The sequence below is a fragment of the Phytophthora parasitica genome, assembly GCF_000247585.1.
Source record: "Phytophthora parasitica INRA-310 unplaced genomic scaffold supercont2.7, whole genome shotgun sequence".
NCBI lineage: Eukaryota > Oomycota > Peronosporomycetes > Peronosporales > Peronosporaceae > Phytophthora > Phytophthora nicotianae.
Genome location: NW_008648993.1, coordinates 1,555,639 through 1,582,379, shown reverse-complemented (window position 1 = coordinate 1,582,379; position 26,741 = coordinate 1,555,639). Strand labels below are relative to the sequence as shown.

Genomic DNA, 26,741 nt, shown 5'->3' with positions numbered 1-26,741 from the left:
AATGTCGGCTTTGAAGAGATACATTGTGGACACGGCACGGCAAGGTAATGCAAATCAAGTATTGAAATTACTCAAACTTCTTACGTTACCTACGCCTCAAAAGTTAATGCATCGATATATGTGACCACTCGTATTTGTTGGCCAGTTCTTGGACTAGGTACCTTCCAGCCTGGACCTCTGCTTGGAATACATCCGAGGTCACAAAGTGATTTGATAAATGGCTCTGGTCAATTATCTCCATTTTAGTCTTCGTCATCGTACTCCAGAGTAAACTCCGGTTCGGCGGTATCGCCTTCATCGTCGTCCGCAAGGACCTTGGTGCTGCCAGTCGGCACAGCAGCCCGGTCCCCATATGATTGACTAGCAGGGGATGGTAAAACGGGGACATTGCCTGGGACGTGGCTGCGATCTTGACCTGGAGGTGCATACGTCGAGCCACCACCGGCACCGTAAGGAGACGGAGCCGAGGCGTAAGTGCCCTGATAAACTTGTGGGGGTGGCCCTGAGACGGTTTGGTGATCGGGCAGCAGCCGGCGCCCATTTGGTGATGGCGCAGCGGCATTAGCATAAGACACAGATGAATCACCTCCTCTACTGCCGCGATCACCGTGTGGTTCATTATATACTTGCGGGGCTCCATAAGATCTAGCTTGAGAAGATGGAGGTGCATTAGCAGAAGGCGAGACGCGGGGTTGCTCCATGCCTTGACTCGGCGACGGTTGCCAGCGACCTCCACTTTGGTCGCCGTGGGCAGGGGGTCTTGGCGGATATCGTGCAGACTTGTCCAGCTCTTCTTCACCATGAGCAAAACTGATAGAGAGATGCATGCAAAACAACAGGGCCCGCAAAGGGAGTCCATCATCAGAAAATGGTCCATTGAAGAAAAAATACAAGCCAATATAGTGACCATGTCAATACTACTGATCGAATAGTACCTGCATTTATCTCCAAAGCGACACATGCCCAGTGGGTAGTTGTTACACAGCACAGTTTTGCGCTTAAGTTCAGCCATTTCGGAGCGACCCCCACCAGAAGAAGCAGATCGTGGATCGTGCATGTGCCTAATCAAAACACAAATACGAGTAATTAGTACCTATTTCGAACTATCAACTTAAAATGATCATCGTACCAGCAACGGTCGCCAAACGTGCATCGGCCAGCTAGAAAGTTGCGGCAAAGCTCTCCAGACGTTCCGGGGATGCGATTGCCAGGACTCCGTCGGTCATCCGACCCAGAAAATGGGGATCGTTGCATGCCACCCTGTTCGTAAGGGCTCACATTCTGTCTACCTAGACCTCCAGACTGCGGAGATCGCACATTTTCACGCGGCCAGCCAGCGCCTGAACCACGAGAGGGAGGCGCATTTCGGTTCCACTCTTCGTGTCTTGGTGGGCCCTCACGAGGAGATTGCAATATTGACGTCTGACGAGATGATCCCGGAGGGGAACCGTAACCAGATCTGCCATTATCTTGACGATAAGCTCCGTCTCTGTCGAATGACGTAATTATTGGGGATGGTCTATCGTTTGAGGACACGTTGTCCGACTTAGATGGCCCCCATCGGGACCCGCGAGCCTTCTTTGGGTCACGATCATTCAAGGCCCCAGGGCGGTCGTCTGGGTCTCTCCGCATGCGACTCCCGACTGGAATACCGGGTGCATCGCCCATAATGCCACCGACATCTCTGCGGTCGGGGCGCTGGTCATTTCCTCGCCGCTCGTCATAACTGTGATGGCTGTACGCCCCAGAGTCGGCTCTCTGGTGTCTTTCTCTGTCGTCATAAGGTGGCCGTCCGTGTTGATCACTGGCGTGGTCTTTCTCCTCCTTCTTCTGCTTGATAATAGAAAGTAATGACGCCAACTTTCCTGGCGACGCACGAGGCGTGACATTCCCCGTTCGGTCCTCCTGCAAATATAAAAATTAATAGATCAGCTCCAGACTCTAAACAGGGGCAAATTAGCAGCAAATGCGGCCACTCTTTACCTGGAGCATATATTCGTGTCCACCGAGATCTTCAATCTGCTTGGACGTGTAAATTCCGCGCTTCTGCCACTCCTCAATCACGTGCCGAACCTTGGGCTGTAAACCACAAACAAGAGTAAAAAAAAAAACAAGTTACATCACGTGAACTCATCCCTTTCAGCATCATTTTCACTCTCTCAAACCTGGAACTGTTCAGGGACTTTTTTAACCGCCGCAATTGTGTCTGCCATCCGGATAGAAAAGCGCTTAACGTACGTGTCCTTCGAGCCATTCTTGGTATGAGACTGCAGCAACACGCACGATCAGTACCAAGACTTAAACAGTAATAAAATAATAATATTACCTGTCGGATGATGGCGTCAATTGCATAAAGTCCTGTGATAATCATAACAATAATAAATATTATAAGAACGGGTATCCATATCAATAACAAAATATAAAGCCTCACCGGCTAGTCGGTGCTCGACCTCAGCCTTCCACAAAAACACTTCGATATCGTGCACCACATGTTTGTAGAACTATCAGCATATAAAAACGAACTCAGACCAAAACATCTCACTCCATGCTGCTCCCAGCCGTCCGCACCTTTGAGTAATGCGACGCCAGCTTAGCGACTGCGCCGATGCGACTCTGTGATACACCCTTGGCAGTGGCTAAACCCTCCAGCGCCTTCTTAAGCTTCTCGGAGCCTTCCCACACGCCCGAGCGCGAGCTCTTGTGGCCCTCGCGGTGGTGCTCGTGGCCCCCCATGCTGCCGATCAGCTCCGTAGACTTTTCTACTGGCCAGCCAGATCTTGAAAACAAAATTTAGTGTGCAGCACGTTTATTTAAGTAAATGACCACGAATATGATGTGAAGCTCACTAAGTTTACTTAAGAAAAAAAAACTCCGCAAAGCCGGCTGGTATTAAGAATCTAAGATCACATTTGCTTCACGTAAAAGTTGTGAGATTGAAGCTAAGCATGTATCCACTAACAGGTAAATAAATGGCCTTATTTATTGTCTACAGAGCTCTTGATTGCATCATCGAGGGCATGTAGCGTTGGTTTTATCACTTGTCCATGCATCAGGGGTGATGGCTCTTGACAGGATACGGTGGAAGTTCCACCGTAGAACCGAACACTCGTTTCTAAGGTACAATAAATTCGCTTTTGGTGTCTAGGGTACCCATTAAGTTCGCTTTTGCTGGCTAACCATAAATTGGTTGTCTAGGGTATCCATAAATTCGCTAAAGTAAACAACCTCATCCAACTTACATTTTATCCTCAGAGCATCTAGGCCGGAGGTTGTCATCGAATCTTGGCGAGATTCGCCTATGAAACTGGTGGTGCTCGCGTAATCGTTCGGAATAAGTATTTGAGCTGCTAGATAGTGAAAGGCACATGTCCACGAGCAAGCGCGAGGCTTCGATTGGTAAAATTGAGCGACTGGAATCCATGCTCCCCGGCTCAACATCTCACCGGTCGAAGATCGTCCATTCAATCCGTGACGTGAGATTTTTCACGTCATTCGGAGAAAGGGCCCAGAGTATCATTCAATGGGGCAGCATCAAACCATGGACATTCATTTCTATTTTACTCGCACTAGCGAAGTCTAGAGCTCACTTCAAAATTTGATCCGTCATCGGCAAATTCATCACGGAAGACACGATGTGGAACAAGTTCGTGATCCTCTTCATCCTTCTACCCAGTGTTACGACAGGAAGTAACTTCAGCCTGCAGTCGTTCGCGACCAAAACCAAGTATTGGGACCAACGCGAGTCGGCACTCCCTTCGGCGTTGCAATCAGAGTCAGTAATCCAGAGATCGGAGCTGGAGCTGGTACAGCTCCAGCAGGTTAACCGTCACGGAAGTAGATTCCCCAGCAAGGGTAACATGGGAGAAATCGCCGATCTGTTGAGCAAACTCCAGACGAACTATTTGAGCCTTATCCCAGACTGGCTCAAGAATTACTCGCTGCCGTACACCCAGACGAATGCAGGCGAGCTAGCACCTGTTGGTTTCGCAGAGCTAGCAGGGCACGGATCGCGTTCTCGAAACTCGGTCATGGATTCTATTCCAGTGACCTACAATGCCAGTCTGTTCAAGATCGCACACACTTCATCAGCGCGCACTGCTGACAGCGCTAAGGCGTACGCATTTTCTCTTCTGCAGACTTCACATGAACACTTTTGTGTTCACATATTTCTTGACGCGTTGCTTCAATAGGTTTGCCAGCACATTTTTCAGCAACCCAGACGACGTGGAGTACATCGAGTATCCCGACGGAAGTGTATGTTCGTTCATCAGTATTGCAGCTATATAGTCTGACCACTAACACCCCCCTTTGTTCCTGTTTACAGGATCCACTGCTTCGCTTCTTCGACGAGTGTGAACGGTACAACGCCGAAGTCCTGGACAACGCAAGTGCTCTCACGGAATTTGGTGCATTCCAAACTTCTGTCAAGATGAACGAGAGCATTGCATTCTTGAAGTCCCAGTTGAGTCTACCTAGTGACGCTGACCTGAGCGCCACTGATGCGGCATCTGTTTTCTCTGCTTGCGCGTACGTTGCACTTCTCATTTGAATATTTCTCTGAGTCAGCGAGTGTTAATAAATTTCGCCTTACAGCTTCGACGCCATGCTCTACAACGTCACCAGCCAATGGTGCTCCCTCGTCGATCAAGCCTTCTTGAACCACCTGGAGTACTCCGACGAACTGGAAACTTTCTATGAGCAAGGTCCTGGGTACAAGATCAACTACGAAATCTCCGCCGTGCTTCTTCAAAACATTTACGCCTACATGAAAAACTTCACTACTGGTGACGTTACAACCGTTGCTAATTTACGCTTCGCACATGCTGAAACCACTCTGCCACTCATGACACTACTCGGTTACGGAGATCGCACAAAGCTCCAAGCGTCGTGGACTGACGCGCAGATTGACTCGAGAGGCTTCCGTTCATCATCACTTGCTCCAATGGCTTCTAATATTGATTTCCGTCTGTACCGCAGCAAATCGGACCAAAAGTACTACGTATCGGTGTGGGTCCAGGAAGTGGAAGCCCCACTACCAGGATGTGACGGTGCGATTTATTGCGAATTCTCACTGGTGGAGAAGATCTGGAGCTACTACCTGAACGACTACAACTTCGAGATCGAGTGTGCTTTGTAGATAGATACACAAGTTGGCACCGAAATTGATGTGATAGTTTGTCTGCTAAAAATAAATGTTGCATTTAAAAATATTTGAAAACGACCGATAAGAACGCAAGGCAGCGAGTCTATCGATAGCAGCATGACAACCAAACCACTTTGAGTTTGGGAGCGGAGGAGTAACAAGGTTGGAGATGGCAAAGGGCTTCGAGGCGCTCGAAAGGGAAGACCCGCCCAACGTGCCGCCTCCCGAGGCTTTGCCAGTTAAGAACATAGTGCGATTTCTCGCTGTTACGTCCCTTCTCTCTATTTTCTTGTTGGCTGTCACGAGTGGCATTGAAGACGATAATGGCATCATGGCTGAGGACGACATCCTGAATGCTGCTGATTCCAGTTTCACAAACCCCCTCTCGTTTGGGACCATGACGATGTACTGGGACCAGCGTAGTGCCCAGATGGCTCTTGTGCAGAATAATGTACGTGTGACAGGAGTTCAGGCCTCAGACCTTGAGTTGCTGCAGATTCAGCAAGTGAGTCGTCATGGAAGCAGGTATTTCTTTTCGATGTTTTTATGTGGTTTTCTCGTAACTGAAGCAATTTTTACTGTTGTAGATTTCCAATGGACAATACGATGCGAGAGATCGCGGAGCTGCTGTATAGGCTGCAGGCGAATTACTCGAGCGTCCTCCCAGAGTGGTTGAAGGAGTATTCACTGCCTTATAACATGTCAGTTGCCGGTGCCTTGTCATCCACTGGCTATGATGAGCTCGCAGCGTTGGGAAGACGAACTCGGGATTCCGTGGGCTTCGCAATTCCAACAAAATTCGACAACAAGCAGTTCATCCTAGCACACACGTTTAAGGAACGCACGGGTGATAGTGCGAAAGCGTACGTTTCTTCGGTTGTTTTAAAGTTATGGGCATGGTGATAAGTGCGGTGTCGTCGTTGTTGTGCATCCTGACAGGTTTGCAAGCACATTCTTCGATAACCCAAACCACGTTAAGTACATTGAGTACGCCAAGGGAAAGGTACGTTCAAGAGCATATTTTACCGAATGATTTCAACCTAGTTGACGGGCATTCTGTGTTCAGGACCCGCTTCTTCGCTTCTACGACATTTGCGACCGGTACCTTGCAGAGGTGAAGCACAATCCGAACGCCTCCGCTGAACTCAAAGCCTACGGGAGTTCGAGTCAAATGAATGCGAGCATTGCTGATCTCAAATCGCAGCTAAACCTGCCTGACAGTGCGAACCTCAGCGTCACGGATGTCCGTGCCGCCTTTGCAGCTTGCGCGTAAGGAATCTTGATTCCCATTGTCCTAATTTGTGGATCTGTGAGCTGACATATTTCTTGATTTTTAGATTTGACATCATGTATGGTATCACAAGTCACTGGTGCTCTCTCATGGATGAAGCGTTCTTGAACCGCCTTGACTACGCTGAGGACCTCGAAGCTTTCTACGAACAGGGTGCGGGTTACAAGATCAATTACGAAATGGCCGCCGTCTTGCTTCAAGACATCCACAAATTTATGAAAATGTTCATATCTGGTGAGACCGAGGTGGTCGGCAACCTACGCTTTGGTCACGCGGAGACGACGCTGCCCCTAATGACACTTCTTGGCTATGGTGATCGCACCAAGCTCCTCGCATCGTGGACGGACGATCAAATCAACTCCCGAGGCTTCCGTACTTCTGTGCTCTCTCCTACCGCCTCCAACATCGACTTCCGTCTATATCGAGGAAAGGACCAGAAATACTACGTGTCGGTGTGGATTCAAGAAGTCGAGGCACCCTTACCCGGGTGCGATGGTGAGATGTACTGCGAGTTGTCCAAAGTCGAGAAACTCTGGAGCTACTACCTCAACGACTACAACTTCAAGACCGATTGTTCCTTTCCGAAGAGGGGCAAGAAAAACCCCAAACAGTAAACACATTGACAGCTCGCCTAGAATTAAAGGATAATTTGTCCATTCACTTTTTTTTTAAACTATTCGAGTCAAAAAAAGGGGTTTTGGAGTTTTTGGTTGTTTTTTTATGTCACATTAGCTTTTTCAGCTAAGTATTAAAAACATAGTTTTCAGTAAGTTTCCCTTATTGCTTTTTTATAACTGAATAATGGTTTCGTAAAATTTTAAAACTTACGTTTTCTTAAAAATAAGTCATTTTTATTTTAAAAATAGTTTACTTCAGTTTTGTGATTTTCTGTTTAAGAAAGTATTTTCTGCAATTGTAAATATTTTTCTTTGCCTTTTCAATTAGAATATCAAAAAATTGTTGGCGGCAAAAGCACAACCATTCGTCACGATGGCCCCCTTCATAGTCATAACGTGTCGCCGACAAGCGACACGTTATGACTATGAAGGGGGGCCGACTGCCATCGTTTCCATGAATCAAATGCTGGAGAACCATTTGGATGTTATCGAGGCCATGGGCGAGGACGTAGTTATACAACCAGATAGTACGGAGGTCTCGTCCGTGTTGGCCGCCATTCCAAATCAGGAGGACATCGACCATGAATGACTCTTGCTCTTAAGTACCACCAAACTTGAACTCCAAATAAACACGCATTTCTCACAACACTAACTTAGTCGTCATCACTTGAGCACGTATTGTCATTGTTAGGATCTCCGCGCTCGGAGAACTCCAGCAAATCGTCCATGCCAAATTGCCCAGCTCGCGGTGTGTTCACGCCCAGGGCCGAGGTCGGGTCAAACTCACCGGTCACACTCCACCCACAGTGCTCAAAGCTATTGGTCATGTCGAAATCTTGGAACTGCTTAAGTACATTTGCAATGAGTACAGCTTGACTTTGCTTGGACCCTTCGACGTACTGCCGCTTGAATGCTTTCTTGATCAAGCCAAACAGATACTCGATCGGGTTGTAAAATGGACAGTACGCCGGAAGAAAAATGGAAATGATCCCCAGTGACCGCAGATAGTAGACGATGTCGGGGTGACAATGGATCTTGGCACCATCCATAATACACACGGAGCCGCTTCCTGGATACTAGTGCACAGTCTTCCCCGAATGTGCATGTGCACGGCAGCACTCAATGATCTTAGATCGGTCAAACGTCCCATCCGTGTGAATTGTTTCCACGAGCCCATCCACAGATATGAAACACAGCAACGAAACCCGAGCTTTCCTATTAAACTCTCCACGAAACGCGAGCTTCTTTCCTTTCAAACAGTAACCTCGCGAACGCAGCATGCCCCTGTTGTCAAAGCTGACTTCGTCGAGGAACTGAATGTTCATTTTACACCACTTAGTCGTGCTCAGCTCCAGCGTGAAGCGCACAATATCGTTGATCTTGATGTTCATCGTACGTCGCTCGAGAACCTTCCATATGAGCCCATGCTGCCGTAAAGCCCTCCACACCGTTGAGATCGAAATGAAGCGTGCGAACCGGTGCTCAAACGCAGCCTTTGCTTCATCGAGAAACGCAACCGGGTGCTTCGTGTAGAAGTCTAGCAGCCACTCCCGCTGTTCTGCTGAGAGTTGGCCGGTCCGCCTTGTAGCGCGGCGTGCGTAGTCGTTGTTAACCTCGAAGCGTTGGATCCAGTTCGAGATGTTGTTGATGTGCTTGTGATAGATCGTTGCCAGCCGGCGTTTCGACAAGCCCAGGTAGAAGTAGCCGTACAGGGCGTGCATGATGGTGTTTCTGGATGCGTGGCGCCCATTGACCGCCTGCTGTATGCTTGCCATCGCTGTCGCTTGCCGATATGGAGTGGCGCGCGGTTGGAGACTTCTGACTGGCTAAAAACAGCACGAATCGATTCGAAATCGATTCGCCAAAACGATTCGATTCAGGCTATTCACACAAATTCGAATGAAACTGACAATAAGTTTCGTTTATTGAGTTGATTTTTTATAACTGAATAAAGGTTTCGTAAAAATTTTGAAACTTACGTTTACTTAAAAGTAAGTCATTTTATTTTAAAAATAGTTTACTTCAGTTTTTGTGATTTTCTGTTTAAGAAAGTATTTTCTGCAATTGTAAATATTTTTCTTTGCCCTTTCAATTAGAATATCAAAAAAAATTGGCGGCAAAAGCACAACCATGGCCCCCCTTCATAGTCATAACAAGTCGCCCACAACCCTAATAACTTAGTTCTATGATCTCGTCGTTTTGCATGCTGATTGGCTCGGATGGCATTCAGACGGAAAAAACCCATTAAAATTTTAATGGGTTTTTTTTCGTCTGAATGCCATCCAACGGCAAAGCGACATTTTTATCGAAAGTTCTACAAGTTCGCTTGTCGTTGAGTAATAAAATATGGCTGGAAGCCAGTACTGATAATTTGGATGTTTTTCAGTGTGATTTTTTTTTTTTGGACGGATTATCGTTATGTACTGCAATAATTGTATCAATTTACTTTACAGAAAAATCATTCGTCACGATGGCCCGCGGCAGCTCTGCTTCCACGTACGATCCCGTGTCTACCCACACGACGTTGGAGGAGGCGAAATTGGCACTGCACGCGCTCGACGCGTTCCTGTACGTGACAGCCTACAACTATGGCGCTTTCGGCAACGGTAGAGTGTACCGCTGCATCTCGCACGAAGACTGTGAACGTCGGGCCCGTATCCTCGAGTGCTCAAAAGACGAGGAGGAAATTCCTGTCACTTTTCAATTAGCAGTTGCCGGTGAGCACGGAGACCAAATCACAAATCGAAAGCGGGTAGGAATCGACCTGTCTGTTAAGGGAGAAGTGGACGACCTGCTCGCTAGAGGCATGACCCCCAAGAAGTGCCTCGTTACACTGCAAAACAAGTATGCGGACCAACCAGCAATGCTGGTGAAGATTCCTGATCAAGGTCAGGTGAAGAACAGACTCCTTACCCTTAGAAAGCATAACTGGAATATACCAGGGGCTACAACCACGTCGTTGCCTCGTCGGGGTCGAAAACGACGCGGAGGGTGGGACGAGAGTTCCGAATCCGAGTACGAGACGGAAACTTCGACTGTTGACGGCGATACCAGTAGTAAGCAGTCCGAAGAGATCGCCACCGCCGAGGACGACACCAGTAGTAAGCAGCCTGAAGAGATTGACACTGTCGAAGTTGATAGTGAAGAGGGAGATCAATTTGACAAGGAGCAGTTGATGAAGGAGTTTGCTGCGCTCCCTGGTCGACCAGTACTTTGGAGTATCACGAAGAAAACGAAGTACATTAAGGACAAGAGTACAGACGTCGTGACGGAGTGGACCACTGGTCAGGTGATCGGGTGGCAGACTAAGGAGAGTTGTGCACCTAAGTGGTTGGTGCGCTTTACGGATGGAGAGAAAAAGTTATTCGAGCTTGAAGAGCTGGTCGATGAGATCAGAGAAGCAGCGCAATTAGGACTGAATGTCACGGGTCGCCCTCTCGACTTGTAGTAGTTGCTTTTCTACTGGTTTGACACGAAGTTGTGCTGGGATTTCAAGTTGCCGGAAGCGACTTTTTATTTCTTCTGCTTTGTCTCCAGAATTCTGGAATGTGCGGGGGTTCCAGGTTACACGCGGTAATTTATTAACCGTGACATCCCGACGCAACAAGGCGACCATTTTATTTTTTCAAACGAGCAGTATCTGTTGAATCTACGTAATTTACAGAAGGGAATTGTATTCACGTCCAGCGAGTTCACGGCTCTGCATCACGAAATTCAGCTACATGCGCTGCAAGTAGTCAGATAATGATCCGTCACCGCAGCAGGAGCGTTACTGACCGACGACATGGAGTTTGAATGAAATGACACGTGTTTGAAGCAAGCGAAGGCCAACGGTGTGCACGCATAGTGGTCCAAGCTTCATGACGAACCTGGTGGGGTGACTCCAGTAGAAAATGCCGTAAGCCCATGTGAGGTTTTCTCTACCCGTAATATTCCTTCGTGATACGCGCTACAGCAGCACACAACTCGATAACAATGTTTATTTTCTTGCTTGCCTGTGGGATAATTAAGTGCGTTCCTACCAGATAAAAACGTCCGTACTCAGTTTTGAACATCCTCATTGCATATGAACATTACCTTGGTTGCGAAATAGGTAGGATAAATTGCCCAGTAATAATAGTATTTGTTTTGGCACGTATGAATTGGTTCGAATGCTTGTAGTGTTTACTTGGAGATGTAAAAGTTGATTCGTGCGCGAAAGCGCGTGGATCGGTCCAATAAACGTTGTGTTGACGCCCATGACTGATTATGAACGTTAATGCACACGTTCCCCCGCGTGGAAAAGCTCATGTTATTAACCCACTTCACAACATTCTCACTCATGAAGGCGGTGAAGACTCACATCCAAGAAACCCCCAGCAAGTCGTTCGAGGCCAAAGTCAAGTCTCACCAACACTCCTTGACTAAGTCGCCACACACAGAACCCGACCGACGCAGCTTGGAGGCCAAACCACACAGTGCCATGCACTTCATCGGGACTGTGTCAGCGTACTGGTGCGATGTATTGGGCGAATCGTCTCTCCTCTCGACGGCAGTACATCGCCCTCGTGCATCGCAACAGAGCTTTCCATCAGATACCAGGTAACTCAACCTTTTTTTTGTTATCTGTTGCGCGGCTGGAAGGACCAAGCCAGGCTCTGCTGAGCACCATCGTACTATTGGACCACTGGAAGGAGCTCATTCATGAACAAATAAACTACTTAAGTATCTCGATAATTAATCCGTAGTAAAACGACCTCACCACCACTGTAACTTCATTTATTAGTAAGGATAAAGTGCGATGCTGTTACCAGTAGAAAAGGTGCGAGCTGAGAAAGATGCTCTGACCGACCATTCCTGATTCGGCCCCGTATTCATCAAGCAGCAAGTTACGATGGACAAGTTTAAGTATGGCGCTACATGCTTGTGCGGTGTGTGGTTCCCCACTCCCGACGCGCTGACTGAGCACCAAAGCACTTGCGACCATGTCAAAGTCGAGGACTGGGAACGCACTCTCGAAACCATGACGTCTCCCGGCTCCGAGTGCTTCCCGTGCTGCCGCCTCCTCTCACTCGACGACGTGCTATTCAACGGTCAGATGCTCATCTATCGCACTTACGAGGAGAGTGTCTGCTGCTCAAGCTGTCGCGATGCATGGTACCCGTACGAAGGCAAGGCCATGATGCAGCGGCAAGACGTGGACAGATATCTCTATTTAAGACGCACAACGGTGCCGCATCCGTGGCTGAAGCAGTATCGAGCTCAGCTTTTCAAAGAGCTGCAAGAATACCTCCATCACCCAATTCGAGTGCAAAAATGGCTCGATAGTGGACGAGAACTCGAAGCCTACCTGCAATAAACGTATCCTGTGTGAAGCTTTATCCTTTTATCTCATGCACAAGGTTTTCCAGCGTCTAAAGCTGAAGATGTTTCATATTGAACTCGTTTAGCGCTGTAGGCTCTGATTGGCTTAAGGCATGCTGCTGGATGTCCTCTGCACCTCCAGTCAATAACTTCCAGCTCGTGCCTCTAGCGATTCCTGGACGCTCGACGCATCATGCCATCCACCGATCAACGGTGACCCTTTAGTCAACGGCTTGACCACTTCATGTGACGTAAGTATGCAGCGCAATGCTAGATTCGGTGGTGGGGATGGATCGACCATTTCGACTTTCTCCGCTAATCTCGAAGCTCACCGTCCATGCCGCCGACGGAACAACGTGCACCACCTTTTGGTGACCAGCAAGATAATGGAGAAGCAGCAGTCCTTCGTCCATTATTGAACGTCAACGACATGGGAACCAAACGTTCGCATGGATTGGAGACATTATCCAAGCCGAAAAGTTCCTCGAAATCTCGAATCTTGAACACTGTGGCCCACGTGATGCTGGTGGTGTCCATCGCTATCTACATTTGGGGACAGGTCATGTACTTATCGCCGTCGATTCAGTTGAGCTTTATGAACGCCATTGGTCCGTTCTGGAGCGTTCCGCTGACTCCTCCACCTCCCGGTTCGTCACTTAAAGCCTACGGACACTACGAAATGCTCGCTCCGACATTCTTCGTGCTGTTCACTGTACTTCCTCTTCTCGCGAGTTTGATCTTCTTCGAGTTTGTTCGAGACTACAACGTCCACCGTCACACAGCACGTCGAGTACTCGCTGTTTCGGCCTTGCTGCGTCGGAAACCTCCACGTGTCAAGTCGATCCCTGGGCTACAATGGATGAAAGACTATTGCTATGGTGAACTGCTATTCATCGCGTTCTTGGTCATCGGCAACGTCGTCTTGTTCGTGTATGGGTGGATCAATCAACGCCGAGTATTACCGCGTCCGGGAGATCCGTACGACTTTAACACAGTGCTCGAACTCAGTGGCGTTGTGTTCGGCTACAGTTCCGTCTTCAACATGGCATTCCTCTTCTTGCCCTGTACGCGACACTGCGCTTGGATGGAGTTTTTCAACATTTCGTACGCGAATGGAGTGAAATATCATCGGTGGCTTGGGATGTTGTCCATCTATACTGCGATTCTACATGCAATACCGTTCTACTGGTTGTGGGCCCGTCAAGGCGTGTTAGCTAAGCAAGCATTACCATGTTTCGACTGCCAACTCGACTACTGGCACATTGGATATCCCAAGTGGTTTAACGTGTTTGGGGAGATCTCGCTCTTCTTCATGCTCTTCATTACCTACACTTCGCATCCGTGGGTCCGTCGTAATCTCTTCGAGGTTTTCTACTACGTGCATCACCTGTACATCCCCGCCGTGATTTTCGCTGTACTACATTTCAACGTGATCGTTTGGTGGCTACTACCCACACTCGTTCTGTACTTATCGAGTCGAGCTATTTCGCGTTGGAACTCGCTGTTCCCGGTTCAAGTGCTCGAGTTTACTCGACTACCCGAAGGTCTGGTCAAAATTGTGCTCGCTCGTTCGGTTGATGGTGGCTTTGACATTGGACAGTTCGTGTACCTGAACGTGCCTGCTATTTCTAAGCTTCAATGGCACGCATTTACGATCAGCTCTTCGCCACGCACAAGTCCGACGTCTCTGACTATTCTCGCTAAGTCCCTGGGAGACTGGACACATGATCTAGTACAACATGCACAAGAATGTCGGGATAAAGACCAACTTCCAGTTGTGTATATGGACGGCTACTATGGCGCTTCGTTGGCTGGATACGACGAGTATTCCACAGTGTGTCTCATTGGAGGTGGCATCGGTGCTACACCATTGTTCGCCATACTGGAGGATATGGTAGCTCGACTGGAGACGCACGATCCGTCACTGCCAAAGCAACATGTCTTCCTGGTCTTGGCTGTTCGTGAACTTGCGCTGATTGAAGAAGTATCTCCGATTTTATCCAAGATCAAGCACTTTGACCCACGTGGTGAGCGCTTCACCCTTCGATTCAACGTGACTCGTACACCAAGTAAGACCATGTTGGACACACCGATTGACCACGACAGATTGCGAGGCAAGACCAGTATCATTCAAAGCACTAACGTACAATCACGACGATTTAGCAGCCTGCGTGGTGCTCCGGCTCCGTTTATCGAGCCACTTCGTTCCAAAGGCGCTAAAATCGTTCTCTACACGGCAATGTTTGTACCGGTCACTGTGCTGATATTGTGGCTCGAATTCGACAACGGAGTGCTGATGGATCACGGCAACAAGACGCAGTATTGGCCACTGCAGAATTTTGTGGAAATCGGAGTTGTATTCCTCGTCCCGGTCGTGGCGTATGCCTTGTTAATGATTAACCGGTGGCGACATTCTCCACAGAGCAACAATGTAAAGCAGTCGCCATTGGACCACAAAGTCGCACGTTGCAGCTACTCAAGCATTCGACCAACCTCACCAACTGAAACTAACCAACACATTGGTGATGGCTTAACTCTTAGGAAATTGGGAGATTTGGTGGAGGAGTATGGGGTTGCTTGTGGGACTCGACCAGATATGGTGCAAATTTTGCGAGAAGTACATGAGAAGCACAACAGTACAAGCGGAACACCGATCGGAGTGTTCATTTCAGGGCCAGAGGCGCTAAAGACTGCAACCGATGATGCGATTGCGGACTTAAGCACGCACGACTTTGATGTTCATGAAGAAGAATTCGAGCTATAAAGAGTCCAGTAATAAGAGCACAATAGTTGTATGTGTGTGTGTCTTACTTTTTTGTGTTTGATTCCAAATTGTTTCTTCAATTGCTGAGTCGAGATTGATTGGAGAGAGTACCATTGATCATGTTTTTTTTTTTCTCGAGATCTTCGGAAGACTTCGTTCAGGTACGACTCAGAGAGTGTGTGTCCTCTGTCGATCCACTGATACACTCTAGTCGGTTAAGAAAGGTACACTTGTAGCTCCTTGGAAAGGTTACTTCGATACTCCTATAACCTCGGATATGGAACGGATATCTGCCGCAGTAGCAGGAATTCTTGAACTTCGTGGAGAAACATGACTCTGGCTTGATCGGACGGATACATGATATCCACGCAAAGCGAGCAAACGTAAATCTCATCATGGGGGGAAATCATAAGGTCGACGTACATGACTTTGTCACGTGTGAGGGAGTGGTCGCAGCAGTAGCATTTGCACTTAGCCCGAGCCAAAACTTTTTTCCACCTAGCAACTTTGGCGTGATTCACATTGCTTGGCGCTGTTGATTATTTTTGTGCCTGGGAATACTGCCCACCACATGCACTTGTTGTTGTTGTTACTCATGGATGAGCTACTTGTTACCAGGTAGAATGGTGAATGGAATGAAAGATACACGTCGGGGCATGGATGAAAGTCCGATAGTTCTGAAAAGTTCAACTCAGCGAAGTTTACTCGAGAAAATTGTTTTCGGGTTAGCTGAAACATGCAGTGCACACTCCGACACGCAAATTTGGGCACCAGTATCAAATTTTGGCACCTGTATCGTAGTTCACGGTCATAGTCGGCGAGCACACAACCATAGCGACCGCAGCTGTTGCCATTTTAACGACGGTAGATTCGGCTTGCACGTTTTGCTTAAGATACTGTTGGACAAATGCCGAATCATAACGAGTTGATGAAATTCATACAAACCTTTCTGCTCTATTTGGAAAATTGAATCGGTTGTACAGGCGTATACTTGGTGTTTCGAGCTCTGCGTATTGCAGGGACTAGCACAGCATAAGTCGCTAGCGAGGCCAACATCACAGCAGCTCCAAAGCCTGCAATCTCCTGTGGTGGGAAATATCCAGGAGGATACCGCTCGCGCTTACTAGGCCAGTCGTGTGTCGACACAATCCACGCCTCGTCCTTAACGCGACGCTCTGCATTAGACACGAACTCAAAGTGCAGATGTGTCGAGTTGTAAATGTGCACACGGCCGTAGCCATGATCCAGGAAGCCCTGCTCGCGCCATCGTGACCGGTAAAAACCGGCATCGTCCACTTGGTATCCACCCGAGCCAACCATGAGATGCACTGGAGCCATCGCCTTGCCACTTGGTGACTCAATACAGCGATCTCCAAACACGGGACACGTTCGTTCATACGAGTGATAATGACCCGCGAACACTATATCGACGTGGTAGTCAGCCAGCTCCTGCTCGAGTTCATCACGGAATAACAAAGACCGGTAGTAGTCACCAGAGTAGGCGACGGAACAGTACAGAGGTCGGTGGATATATAGGAAGACCCACGGCGTCTTCGAGCGATCGACCGACTTGAGATCATTCACCAGCCAATTGTAAAGTGGAGAACCCCGTGCAAACTCGTGCTCACTGCTCACCACCGCGTGGTGTGCAAGCCCCGTGTCGAAACTGTACCAGTAGACACCATTACCGTTATCTGGCATGTGAAAACGTGTAGCAGAAGGTACACCACATTCACCATACGAGTCGTAGCCATGAGTTCCCTCCTTTTCAAACGTCGGATGTGAAGGCCACTTGATGTGATCTTTCTTTACTCCTTCCAGGTATCCATAGTCTACGAAAGAAACTAAGATGAGCACAAATTTCTTTTAAAAAAAACATAACTTTAGCAACTTACCGTGGTTGCCAATGCTGATCATGTAGGGTAGCCGTGCAGCCACATACTCAATGAGATGGCCGAATTGGTCCCAGATATAGGTAGCCCCCATCGCATAGGCCAAGTCTCCAACATGCATGACAGCGACATATCTGTGTTTACTTGGATCTGCAGCAGCTCGCTCCATGTCCTCGCGAATCAGTTGCATCGTAGTGCCGCACTTGCCGTTATCTTCTGCAAAGTTACGCGTCGCCCCAACAGGAGAGTTCAAGTCGCCATATACAAAGAAACTCATACTTGATCCCTGTTCGTCTGTCTGAATATTATTACTCCCCGAAGGTGGCGGCATCTGGAACTCGAGAATATCACTTAGCTCCCCGTTCTCATCTCCAACCTGATAAAAGTATCTTTTCCCGGCTTCCAGTTTCGTCATAACAGCATCAAAAATCTGTCCAGGGTCCCTGAAATGTCTTGGGAACTTCACTGTTGCCAGTGCATTGCACATATCCTCGGCCTTATAGCTGCTCTGTGTGGCCCGTACAACCCGGTCCAACTTGCTCTTATGCTCTCCGAACGTCACCACGGGGTTGGAGACATTGTCACTGACCCATTTGACCCTCATCTCGTCCGCATTCTGCGTTAAGGCCAAATGCACCTGCAACGGCTGCGTCGATCCGTGTTTAAACCTTAGCAATTGACTCTCCCCCAGCACCTGATCATCGTTCGTGATGAACCGCAGTTGCCACGAGCATCTCATATTCACTAAAGGCCCGATCTCCATCACTCCGGACCCTTCGCCATTGGTAGGTACTGTGCTCATAAACTCGTGCACATCAAGTGTGCGATTAGTCTCTTCATCGGTCGAGCTCACGCAGTAGGCAGCGATTCTGTCGCGACCGTAAAACTCGGGCTGCGGCGGTTTGTACTCGAAGGAGACGCTCACGGTGTCTAAATTGTTCAAAATCGTCTGGTTTACGTCGAACCGAGCCAGGCGACGTGGAATATTGTATGCATCTCGGATCTCCAAGTCTTTCTGGTCATCACGTAGCGACTTGGAAGAGCTGCCGGTCGCGTAAAGCAGCGAGAGAACGAGTGCGAGGCCCAAGATGACGAGGACAGCTGCGAGCAAATGAAGAGGTGACCTGCGGGATACGTTAGAAGACTTGCGGGGGCGTGTCTGGACGTCCGCGGCGGGGCGTGTGTCCTCTGAGAGTGGAGACGCAGGAGAGAGGAACGCCCGACGTTCCAGCGACCCGTCCGGCATAGTTACACCTTTCACAGTATTTGCTTGTCTTTGTAGTTAAGAAAAAGGGCAGTTCGCGAGAAGTTTTTATTTTTTTAACATGTTTTTTCTCGTACGACCAAGCAAGAAATCGACCCTTTTCGTCAGGTCTATCCTGCTTTGCAACTCCCACTATTTTGAAAATTGTTGAGCAACGTTGTGCGCAAATATGATGATAATGTTCTAAGAACACATGTAGTGTGGTGGTCTGTAGAGTCATGAAACACGTAGTTTTCGAGGTACTGCCAGTAATAAAAATGTTTCTTTTCAAGTCATTCGTGAAAAATGGCTTCTATCTGTTCCATTTTTGGCTATTGGCCAATAGCAATCGGAAAAATACATTGTGCAGCCCCCCGAAAACAAGCAATGCGCCGAACAATATTTAAGAAAAAAATGTTAGAGCAAAAATCAAAAACTCTAAAATTTGTCGCAAGCGCACCCTGCGTAAATTAGAGTAGAAGTGAAATGTAAAATACATTCAATACATAAAATATTTCAAAAATAGTTATAACAAATCTGCCTAGGCACTTTAGAACAGTAGACAACATTTAGCAAGCCGGGTGGTGTCCTAATCTAGCGCGATTTTGATATAAAGCCTAGAAGTCGCCTTGGACAGAGCAACGTATAGTTGTCCAAGAGAAAAAATGGCTGAGGAAATACAGTCCTTGTTCTCGAAGCGTCAGCCCTTGTCCAAACGATAGTCATTGCAAAGGCTAACTGCACCGGAAATTGGCGACGACGAAGTTCAAACGACAGTCCGGATCCATGGGAAACCACCTCGAATCTTGGAATTACGACCGCTGTGCCCGTGAGAAAACCTGTCAGAACTATAGCTTCAATGCAATACCACTGCATGTGAAGGGGTTGGAGTCGAGTGTCGTTACAAAGCCCATTCTCGCTGCTGACGTTCCTTAGCAATATGCCTTGGACGCCGACTTTTTAGACGAAGCTTATGTGGTGACATTCCCGAAATAGTTAGTTTGTTGAGAATTTCTACGGGGAACGGGGAGCTCTCGGTTTTCGTGACCCTCGATAGTGTCGATTAATTCGTACTCTTGAAATTCTCCAGGTAGCGCCGCAAAGACAGCGTTATTAAGCTTATAAACATCTTCATAGAGTGGCATGAGAATGGATCAGTTGGAAAAGAAATCTTGATGATACCGTCGTCCCCATAAACATGGTTAATTTGGGCTTGATCTTGTAGTGCCACCGTGTTTGTGGCTGTTAACATCACGTTCTGTTGAGCTCTAGCGTAGGCATCAGCGCTCTCGGAACATCCTTCGTTGGAACCACCTCCGACGCGAAGTAAAAAAAAAAACAGCAAATGCTTGTACTTCTGCAGCTGTTGTCGCACTCGCCATATTTTGTGCTCTCATATTGGTACGATGGAACCTGGGATCTGCTCCAGAGCGAAGAAAGCTTAGCACTGTTGTCAATGGCTCTCTCTCTCTCTCTCTCTCTCTCTCTCTCTCTCTCTCTCTCAATCTCTCTCTTGCGAGCCGTGTGGAATAACTGGTAAGGATTACTGGCAAGCAAGACCACTTCCAACAAAACAGCTTGTCATTCTTCACCAGGTCTTAAAAGTAAATTGAAATCCGTACTTGACCATCAGTGCTGCTTCGTCCCATACAGTAAGTCCGGTTTCGAAGCTGCTCAACACGCGCCGAATTAGCTGGATTATTGGGTGTTGATGACGCATTAAAATCTGGCCCAAGATGGAAAATATAGTGGGTGGTTCTACGACCAATTAGCAGCATCAGAGCAACCCCAGGGAATAGTACTGCTAACGAATTTTTTTCCTGATGAATGCACGGTAGCAAAGTAGACTTTGGAGTAGAAACGACTTCTCTGTTCCACTTGGACCATCCAAGGAGAACAGCTTCTCTGTAGATGACGTGTCTGCTACAGCCTCGCCAACCTTGTCGTAAACGGTCCTTGGGTTCTCGTTTCGAGGAGAGGTCTGATTCCAAAGCTCAGCCAACTTGGCCATATGATAACCCCGTCGGTTGGAAATGGTTTTGTGACGAGCATGATCTCTGAATTTTGACAGTTGTGAAGGCCGTGGTAACCTTTAACGGATTATTGTTGCTCTGTAAGCATTATCCAGGGCATGACGCGTGCGATAAAAAGAATCCGATTGTTGCTGGTTTATTCAACTCACATTGAGTATCATGCGACATAGGGTCATTGCACAATAGTAAACGGGGATAGGATCGCTCTGGGTCCTTCATTCTTCTTCGAAATGCCTTATCACCCTTTGATGTTGCCCGCGGTTGCCAGTGGTTATCCTTCCACGCGTAACGCTTCTGGAAATCATAATATAGAAGTCCTCTCGCATTTTATCTGCTACACACATTTCAAAGAACCTTGTCTGTTCCTTGTGACGCAGATCTGGAATGTCATTCGGTTGGTGTTGAGCCTGATGTAGTTTATCTTAGGAAGGTGAACTGGAAGTTGATACGCCGAGTGTGTAGCGAAAACGTAAAGATACCCCAGAATTCATCGGGGGGGGGGGGGGGCATATGTATCTCCCGCTCAGGTTTTCTCCTGAGCTTTATCAACATCAACGCTATCAAGTACATATACATATATGTAGATATACTTGTATATGTCCTTGGTAGCATTCATCGTCGAGCATATCTCAACATTGACATGGCAGTTGTACTTCTGACACCGATATGGATTGTATGAGGCTACCCAGCGGTTATCCATCTCCCCATGCTTTCACACCCTCGACCAACCTTGATTCCGACGTCGATCTTCCGGATAGCCTGCCCATGCGGCCAACCGTCGTACATGACTCTGATCTTGTCTTCCATCTCCTCAGCGATGATAGTACACGCCGTAATCATGTCTTGCTTGGCCGCCACGGAATTAGTAGGACACTACTTATCCATCGCCCGGGTTCGCTCGTCGTCTACCTCGCTAAGAGGGATGCTCCTCTCAACAGCCCACCGTAACCACTGGTAGCAGTGGGATGTTTCCTCGGAAACGAAGCCGTAACCTTGGAAAGGACGCTCAGGGCCGTGGTGGTGGGCGTCATACTGAGCCCTGAAGTCCTCGTGGCGGCTCCCCAAGTGCGAGACGAGGTTCGAATAGCCCATTCCAGGAAGCTGCTTGCGGTCAGCACAGCACATTTGCATCGATGAAGGTCTTCGCCTAGAGGCTCGTAGAAAATTGCGCAGAGATCTTAGCTTACGATCATTGTATGATATTGGAAAGTGAGTAGTGCTCTTCTATTTGTTCTAGGTCTTGCTTAAGCTAATGCAATGTAAATCTCTTTCAGCCACCCAGAATACATACATGATGAGAGTTGCTTGAATCGCTGAAGAGGACCGCTCGGAACCGAGACTGATTGGACCAGGTTATCCTTCTGGAGTAACATTGTTTTTCAATGATTGGTCCAATAATTTGTTGAATTTTGACAAATTAGTCATATACATTAAAATTTTAATTAATGTAATTGCAATTCCGCAATCATTTTTCAATGGGCTGCATCAAGCAACCATATTCGCAGCTCGTATCAAGTGATCGTTCTCCTCCCGGTATTAGCGGCTCCAGATGTCTGAATCTCCGTTAATACCATTGAACAATGGTGTTAGCGGAGATTGGATTGTTTCACAGATAATCCGGTTCGAACTGAATGGCAAAGGCATGTTGAGGCAAAATCTATTCAATTATATATACGGGTTCGCTTGATTCCACTACTAGCTGGTCGGCGGCAGTACTCGAACTGTGTGAGCAGCGTCACTTGATTCCTGCTTAGACTAGTCCAAGGTAGCTGAACAACATGAGTGCTATCCACAGATAGCTGAACGGTACGCCCATGATCCAGAGCAGGAAGAAAATCAGCAATAAGTTACCACCACCAATCCGGTACTGCGATAGACGTCCATTTGGCTGCGGCCGGTTGTCCCCAGCAACGTTCTGTCCGTTTGGAGCACTGTCAACAGCAACATACACATCTATCAGCACAATTTTTTTGTCCCCAGTCCCAAAGCCCATTGGTATCTCACCGTTGTCGCTGATTCACACGGTGCATACGCATGCCTGGCATCCCCATTCCCATCCCCGGAGCTCCACCGAACGACGTGAACGTAAATCCGGGTCCAAACTGCGATACGTGCACGCGAGATCCCCCGAAGTTGTGCATGCCACCACCACGCATCCCTTCCTGGAAGAACATGGAGAACGGATCCTGGCCACCAAAGAACGTACGGAAGATCTCCTCGGCATCTTGGCCCTGGAACGGGTGCATGCCGGGGCCACCGCCTCCTGCAGCGCCACCCACGCCAGCCTTCCCGAAGCGGTCGTACTGACGTCGCTTATCTGCATCAGAGAGCACCGAATACGCCTTAAGAGCAACGATAACATCGTCAGCAAATGGTAATCTACCGCCAGTACTTGTCAAATATCTACTTTACCTCTCCGATCTCCTTAAATTTGATCTCAGCCTCCTCTTTATTGTCCAGATTCTTGTCTGCAAAAGCAATAAGCGTTATGAATCGTTAAAAAAGGGAGCAGTGAGGAGAACGACGCACCTGGGTGGTAGCGGATGGCCATCTTGCGGTAGGCGCGCTTGATCTCTTCCTCCGTGGCAGTCTTCTGGATACCCAGCGTCTCGTAGTAGTCCACCTCGGCCATCGTCGCTAACTGCTCCACCGTCTAACTGACGACTAGTAACACAGAACTCCACGTCACATTCGAGCGGCTGCAGCGACCTTCAAACAACATTATTTCTCAGAAACGTTGTGTAGGACACATGAGTGAATTGTAGCCATTTTTGGTAACAACATGTACTATGTTGAAGGCACTAGCTTGTTTCTTGTCTGTCCATTAATAGATTAATAGAGGTGTGTTGACTGCAGTGGCTACCGTGTCTGTTAGACGCTAACTACATTGGGAATTGTCGTCTGGAAGCAGGTGTCACAACCTCTGCGAAGATAAGCAGATATGACCGTCGTGGTGCCTCTGACGCCGGTGCAGCCAATCGTGCCGCCGCTGCAGCCACTACTGCCAAATCTCTCCAAGCGCAACGTGGCGGTTCCTCGACGATCCGTGCCACGTGCCGTCGTCTTGGTGCAGCAGCCTACGCATCCGATTTTGTGCTACTTTGAGGATCTCGATGTGGAGCAGAAATTCCAGACATATTTTCGACGCGAATGGCAAATCTACATCGTCGGGTATATGGTTATTGTTCTACTAGCGTTCGCGGGGTGGACATATGCGTCTTCAAATGCAGCGACATTAGCTATCACGGAAGCCTACGCTGCTTCGATCTTTGAAATTGTCGACTCCAAAAAAGAGTTACTCACGACAAAAAGCTTCTCTCACGTGCTCTGGCTGAGTGACAAGGCTTTCGCAGCAATCGCTACAACTCTATATGTGCTAGCGGCGATCTGTATATATCATATTTGGCGACGACGAGGCGAGTACCGCTTTCCAAGCGTGAGACTAGACCCCGTGCAGCTTGTTCTGCTGTTCTTTTTCCACTGTATTATCGCTCCATTGTTCTTGGTAGTCTTTGCTGGAATCGAGAAACAGGCTCGCTTGGCGGAGCAGCTCTCTGTGGTAGATATCGACGATGTAAGGCTTACGTCCGTACTGCTTGGTGAGGGTTTTTTGGATGGCTTGCTCTTTCTCGAGTTATTTGGAGCCTGTGTGTGCACGTGTTTACTGCGACTACAGTTTACGTACTGCATCATTGTGGTGACTGAGCTCTCATTGATTGCGATCGTGGCGACAGGAGTTCACGAAACAACAAGCGTGGTGCTCAACAGAAGAATAGCAATCCTGGCAGGATTTCTGTTCTTATTGGGCTTCCTGCTTCGTATTGTACGAGAACAGGAGCGCAGTACACGACGTGAATTCCTTACTTCTTTCCACCTCGTAACAGAAGCACGTCGTCTTAGTAGCGCCAACCTTGAAATGAAAGAAGAACTCTCTGGTAAGTTAAACTATGAGCTACACTACGAAATGGGCGACATCCTACGGATTCTGTGTCAAATCAAGGTCAAGATGAGCGCCACCGAGAAGCTAGATATCGACAAGATTATCACGGCACTGGTTCGGAATCATGACCTCTTCGAAGTCACGCTCAGCTCGACAATGCCTGAATTTGAAGAAGAAGTTCAAGGCTGGCTACACATGATGGACTTTAAGGATCACCCAGCACAATCAGGAGACGATCTTGGATCCGCGACTAAACCAGGCAGTGATGGTCGTCGCTCTCGTCATTATTCCTTGTCTAACGATATCCTCCGCGTATCGACCTCTCGGCGTTTAAGTACTAAAAAAGCCACAATCGAAAACTATCCTGCTAACGATGATGGTCTAAACCACTTGTTACGCAGCTACAGTAATCGAGATGAAGCTTTTGGAGCAGCGATCCGACCGCGAGAGGAAGATCTCTCTAACTGGCTCATGGATCGACTTCAAAACCATTTCTTCGTCGACATCTTCTACCTCGAGCAACACTGTCTTGCACCGCTTCAAGCAGTGTTTGTAGCATGTGTGAAGACCAATGGCTTGATCGAACGACTCGACCTGGACGAGAAGAAGCTCGTATGTTTTGCAGCTGCAGTGGAAGAGCGATATATGAACCGAAATCCGTACCACAATCGAGTGTAAGTCCGAACTTGTGCCATACAAAACATGGTTTACTAACAAGACTATCTTTTCACGTTTGACTGATTCCAGACATGCTGCCGCGGTTGTCGCCGATATCAACTTTTACCTGCGGCGTGTACATTTAAATGTCGATGATAGTACACTGCTAGTTGGACTTGTAGCCGCAGCATCGCACGATATTTCGCATCCAGGAGTGTCAAACGGATTCCTCATTGCCACGAAATCCAACTTGGCCATCACATATAGCGATGACTCGGTCCTGGAACGCATGCACATTGCGGAACTGTACCGCATCTTGTCCCATGATGCATTCGATGTCTTTAGTAACATGGAAGCAGCGGAGCGAGCCGAATGTCGTAAGATCATCATTGGTATGATCCTAGCAACAGATCTAGCACGACATTTCCAGCGCATATCAGTGCTCAAGACCAAGACGTTTGCAATGCCAGAACAGGCACAGGGACTCGAACTCTCGCTGTTGATGGAGACGATGTTAATGCTTGCAGATCTTGGGCACACAGCAAAACCGTTCGGATACCACGAAACGTGGGCCGAGCGAATATCCGAGGAATTCTTTCGGCAGGGTGAAACCGAGGAGCGCAACCATTTGCCGATATCACCGCTGTGTGATCGCAAACAAGCCAATTTACCTCGCAGCCAGGTTACATTCCTCACGTTGGTGGCCACACCGTTGTTTGAGACAGCCGGCCAAGTCTTCTCTATCGACGAATACGACACTGTAATCTCCGAGTTGCGCAACAATATTGCTATGTGGAAAGGCCGTATTGAACACGCCGAGGGCACTGTTCTTGAGACGCTGTCAACAGATTCACACAAGAGCAAGACGCTGAAAGAGAATGCTTCTTAGTAGAACATAGACGTAATATAGAATATATGTGCCATGATGCTTTCCTCTGACTTGGTTTGCTTGACTTAAGAGTACTCGACCTTGTCGCCGTACTCTGTGTAGTAGTTTGCTACAGACACCGAGGACTTGTCGGCGTTCTCGGTGTCGAACCAGACACTGCACTTCTCGTACGGAGGAGAGTATAGGTGCATCGAAATGGCGTTGATCTCCGGGTGCGGGTTGCCTACCTTGTGCAATCCAAACGAGTCGTCCATGTAAGTGACGCCTGATGTGAATACCACGTTGGAAGTCTCGACGAGTTTGCCATTTTGCTTTTCGTAGCGCACTTCGTTCACATGACCTTGAATTATCTTCACCCAGCAACCGTCAGTGGGGTGGTCGTGCACGGGGCTATACTTGCCAGGATTCCAGCACAGTAGCATGAGCGCATACGTCTCGTTGTCTGTCGAGATGAGGTTGCGCGTGTAGTTTCGCGACGGATCGAAGTGCGCAAAGCGCTGCAGCTCCTCCATGTTGACTGGGAAGTCCCTACAATCACAACACGCGGGTGCACCATCAAAATAAGGTTCCGAATCGTCGGTACAGCAAACTATTTGTTCCGTACTCGAGCAGTTGCTGGATTTTAGGCTTGTGCTTAATAGCGAGTTGGGGGTCACGCTCTAATTCGCGCTCCAGCGTCTCCACCAGCTGCGCCAAGTCCATCCGTGCTGCAACTTTGCACGCTTCCTTAACGGGTTCGTCAAGGCTTGGGTCCATTGCTAAAGAAGTCTGTGGCATGGCAAAGTCCCTAAATGCCTTCGTTCTCTCGTATCCGCTGATTGCGACTGTTCGTAGGTCGTTGTTCTCCAACGACTCATCTGACGATCAGCCAATGAGAACCGTCCGTTCATTCCGGTGATGCAGAATATCCGATAAAGTACGATGATGAA

General features: G+C 48.2%; 10 protein-coding genes across 18 annotated transcripts; 6 read left to right on the top strand and 4 right to left on the bottom strand.

Moving 5' to 3' along the window:
- Positions 1–27: 27 nt before the first annotated feature.
- On the bottom strand, positions 28–2,781 carry PPTG_05535 (hypothetical protein). Of its 8 annotated transcripts, XM_008899115.1 has the most exons (8): positions 2,569–2,781; positions 2,432–2,501; positions 2,327–2,358; positions 2,166–2,267; positions 1,984–2,079; positions 1,130–1,905; positions 936–1,061; positions 28–810 (listed from the first exon to the last, which is right to left on the bottom strand). In XM_008899115.1, exons 1-8 carry the CDS (start codon positions 2,731–2,733, stop codon positions 243–245), a joined length of 1,935 nt encoding a protein of 644 aa, XP_008897363.1. In that variant the 5' UTR covers positions 2,734–2,781; the 3' UTR covers positions 28–242. The 8 variants fall into 8 exon arrangements, with proteins under 8 accessions (XP_008897363.1, XP_008897366.1, XP_008897365.1 ...); XM_008899118.1 differs by having other exon boundaries at positions 2,432–2,781; XM_008899117.1 differs by having other exon boundaries at positions 2,327–2,501.
- A 721-nt stretch (positions 2,782–3,502) lies between these two features.
- On the top strand, positions 3,503–5,222 carry PPTG_05534 (hypothetical protein). The gene is made up of 4 exons (XM_008899113.1): positions 3,503–4,114; positions 4,191–4,254; positions 4,325–4,527; positions 4,594–5,222. The coding sequence occupies exons 1-4, from the start codon at positions 3,633–3,635 to the stop codon at positions 5,135–5,137; spliced, it is 1,293 nt and encodes a 430-aa protein (XP_008897361.1). The 5' UTR covers positions 3,503–3,632; the 3' UTR covers positions 5,138–5,222.
- Positions 5,222–7,107, top strand: PPTG_05533 (hypothetical protein). Its single transcript, XM_008899112.1, has 5 exons — positions 5,222–5,668; positions 5,731–6,006; positions 6,083–6,146; positions 6,210–6,412; positions 6,481–7,107. The coding sequence occupies exons 1-5, from the start codon at positions 5,313–5,315 to the stop codon at positions 7,046–7,048; spliced, it is 1,467 nt and encodes a 488-aa protein (XP_008897360.1). The 5' UTR covers positions 5,222–5,312; the 3' UTR covers positions 7,049–7,107.
- A 2,352-nt stretch (positions 7,108–9,459) lies between these two features.
- Positions 9,460–11,193, top strand: PPTG_05532 (hypothetical protein). Its single transcript, XM_008899111.1, has one exon. It carries the CDS (start codon positions 9,522–9,524, stop codon positions 10,497–10,499), a length of 978 nt encoding a protein of 325 aa, XP_008897359.1. The 5' UTR covers positions 9,460–9,521; the 3' UTR covers positions 10,500–11,193.
- A 702-nt stretch (positions 11,194–11,895) lies between these two features.
- Positions 11,896–12,413, top strand: PPTG_05531 (hypothetical protein). The gene has a single exon (XM_008899110.1). The coding sequence runs from the start codon at positions 11,925–11,927 to the stop codon at positions 12,387–12,389; it is 465 nt and encodes a 154-aa protein (XP_008897358.1). The 5' UTR covers positions 11,896–11,924; the 3' UTR covers positions 12,390–12,413.
- Positions 12,414–12,552: 139 nt separating this feature from the next.
- On the top strand, positions 12,553–15,174 carry PPTG_05530 (hypothetical protein). The gene has a single exon (XM_008899109.1). It carries the CDS (start codon positions 12,732–12,734, stop codon positions 15,156–15,158), a length of 2,427 nt encoding a protein of 808 aa, XP_008897357.1. The 5' UTR covers positions 12,553–12,731; the 3' UTR covers positions 15,159–15,174.
- Positions 15,175–15,812: 638 nt separating this feature from the next.
- PPTG_05529 (hypothetical protein) lies at positions 15,813–18,372 on the bottom strand. Its single transcript, XM_008899108.1, has 2 exons — positions 17,054–18,372; positions 15,813–16,990 (listed from the first exon to the last, which is right to left on the bottom strand). Exons 1-2 carry the CDS (start codon positions 18,294–18,296, stop codon positions 16,113–16,115), a joined length of 2,121 nt encoding a protein of 706 aa, XP_008897356.1. The 5' UTR covers positions 18,297–18,372; the 3' UTR covers positions 15,813–16,112.
- A 3,581-nt stretch (positions 18,373–21,953) lies between these two features.
- On the bottom strand, positions 21,954–23,036 carry PPTG_05528. Of its 2 annotated transcripts, XM_008899106.1 has the most exons (4): positions 22,856–23,036; positions 22,739–22,794; positions 22,331–22,668; positions 21,954–22,257 (listed from the first exon to the last, which is right to left on the bottom strand). In XM_008899106.1, exons 1-4 carry the CDS (start codon positions 22,956–22,958, stop codon positions 22,077–22,079), a joined length of 678 nt encoding a protein of 225 aa, XP_008897354.1. In that variant the 5' UTR covers positions 22,959–23,036; the 3' UTR covers positions 21,954–22,076. The 2 variants fall into 2 exon arrangements, with proteins under 2 accessions (XP_008897354.1, XP_008897355.1); XM_008899107.1 differs by having other exon boundaries at positions 21,954–22,668.
- Positions 23,037–23,267: 231 nt separating this feature from the next.
- PPTG_05527 (hypothetical protein) lies at positions 23,268–25,812 on the top strand (the record flags this gene model as incomplete). Its single annotated transcript, XM_008899105.1, has 2 exons — positions 23,268–24,940; positions 25,014–25,812. 2 exons carry the CDS (start codon positions 23,268–23,270, stop codon positions 25,810–25,812), a joined length of 2,472 nt encoding a protein of 823 aa, XP_008897353.1.
- PPTG_05526 (hypothetical protein) lies at positions 25,789–26,650 on the bottom strand. The gene is made up of 2 exons (XM_008899104.1): positions 26,417–26,650; positions 25,789–26,340 (listed from the first exon to the last, which is right to left on the bottom strand). Exons 1-2 carry the CDS (start codon positions 26,587–26,589, stop codon positions 25,878–25,880), a joined length of 636 nt encoding a protein of 211 aa, XP_008897352.1. The 5' UTR covers positions 26,590–26,650; the 3' UTR covers positions 25,789–25,877.
- Between the last annotated feature and the right edge of the window lie 91 nt (positions 26,651–26,741).

What these genes read in the sequence shown, in the direction of transcription:
- PPTG_05529 (XM_008899108.1), bottom strand. Translation starts at nt 18,296, where the DNA reads ATGCCGGACGGGTCGCTGGAACGTCGGGCGTTCCTCTCTCCTGCGTCT. An exon ending in GATCAGCATTGGCAACCACG is followed by an intron (nt 16,991 to 17,053) that starts GTAAGTTGCTAA and finishes TTTCTTTCGTAG; the next exon opens with ACTATGGATACCTGGAAGGA.
- PPTG_05528 (XM_008899106.1), bottom strand. Translation starts at nt 22,958, where the DNA reads ATGGCCGAGGTGGACTACTACGAGACGCTGGGTATCCAGAAGACTGCC. An exon ending in AATTTAAGGAGATCGGAGAG is followed by an intron (nt 22,669 to 22,738) that starts GTAAAGTAGATA and finishes GTTGCTCTTAAG; the next exon opens with GCGTATTCGGTGCTCTCTGA. An exon ending in CGTGTGAATCAGCGACAACG is followed by an intron (nt 22,258 to 22,330) that starts GTGAGATACCAA and finishes TGCTGTTGACAG; the next exon opens with TGCTCCAAACGGACAGAACG.
- PPTG_05532 (XM_008899111.1), top strand. Translation starts at nt 9,522, where the DNA reads ATGGCCCGCGGCAGCTCTGCTTCCACGTACGATCCCGTGTCTACCCAC.
- PPTG_05526 (XM_008899104.1), bottom strand. Translation starts at nt 26,589, where the DNA reads ATGCCACAGACTTCTTTAGCAATGGACCCAAGCCTTGACGAACCCGTT. An exon ending in AAAATCCAGCAACTGCTCGA is followed by an intron (nt 26,341 to 26,416) that starts GTACGGAACAAA and finishes TTGTGATTGTAG; the next exon opens with GGACTTCCCAGTCAACATGG.
- PPTG_05535 (XM_008899114.1), bottom strand. Translation starts at nt 2,733, where the DNA reads ATGGGGGGCCACGAGCACCACCGCGAGGGCCACAAGAGCTCGCGCTCG. An exon ending in TTGACGCCATCATCCGACAG is followed by an intron (nt 2,268 to 2,326) that starts GTAATATTATTA and finishes GTGTTGCTGCAG; the next exon opens with TCTCATACCAAGAATGGCTC. An exon ending in ACGTTTGGCGACCGTTGCTG is followed by an intron (nt 1,062 to 1,129) that starts GTACGATGATCA and finishes TGTTTTGATTAG; the next exon opens with GCACATGCACGATCCACGAT.
- PPTG_05531 (XM_008899110.1), top strand. Translation starts at nt 11,925, where the DNA reads ATGGACAAGTTTAAGTATGGCGCTACATGCTTGTGCGGTGTGTGGTTC.
- PPTG_05534 (XM_008899113.1), top strand. Translation starts at nt 3,633, where the DNA reads ATGTGGAACAAGTTCGTGATCCTCTTCATCCTTCTACCCAGTGTTACG. An exon ending in ACTGCTGACAGCGCTAAGGC is followed by an intron (nt 4,115 to 4,190) that starts GTACGCATTTTC and finishes TTGCTTCAATAG; the next exon opens with GTTTGCCAGCACATTTTTCA. An exon ending in TCGAGTATCCCGACGGAAGT is followed by an intron (nt 4,255 to 4,324) that starts GTATGTTCGTTC and finishes TCCTGTTTACAG; the next exon opens with GATCCACTGCTTCGCTTCTT.
- PPTG_05530 (XM_008899109.1), top strand. Translation starts at nt 12,732, where the DNA reads ATGCCGCCGACGGAACAACGTGCACCACCTTTTGGTGACCAGCAAGAT.
- PPTG_05533 (XM_008899112.1), top strand. Translation starts at nt 5,313, where the DNA reads ATGGCAAAGGGCTTCGAGGCGCTCGAAAGGGAAGACCCGCCCAACGTG. An exon ending in ACGGGTGATAGTGCGAAAGC is followed by an intron (nt 6,007 to 6,082) that starts GTACGTTTCTTC and finishes GCATCCTGACAG; the next exon opens with GTTTGCAAGCACATTCTTCG. An exon ending in TTGAGTACGCCAAGGGAAAG is followed by an intron (nt 6,147 to 6,209) that starts GTACGTTCAAGA and finishes TTCTGTGTTCAG; the next exon opens with GACCCGCTTCTTCGCTTCTA.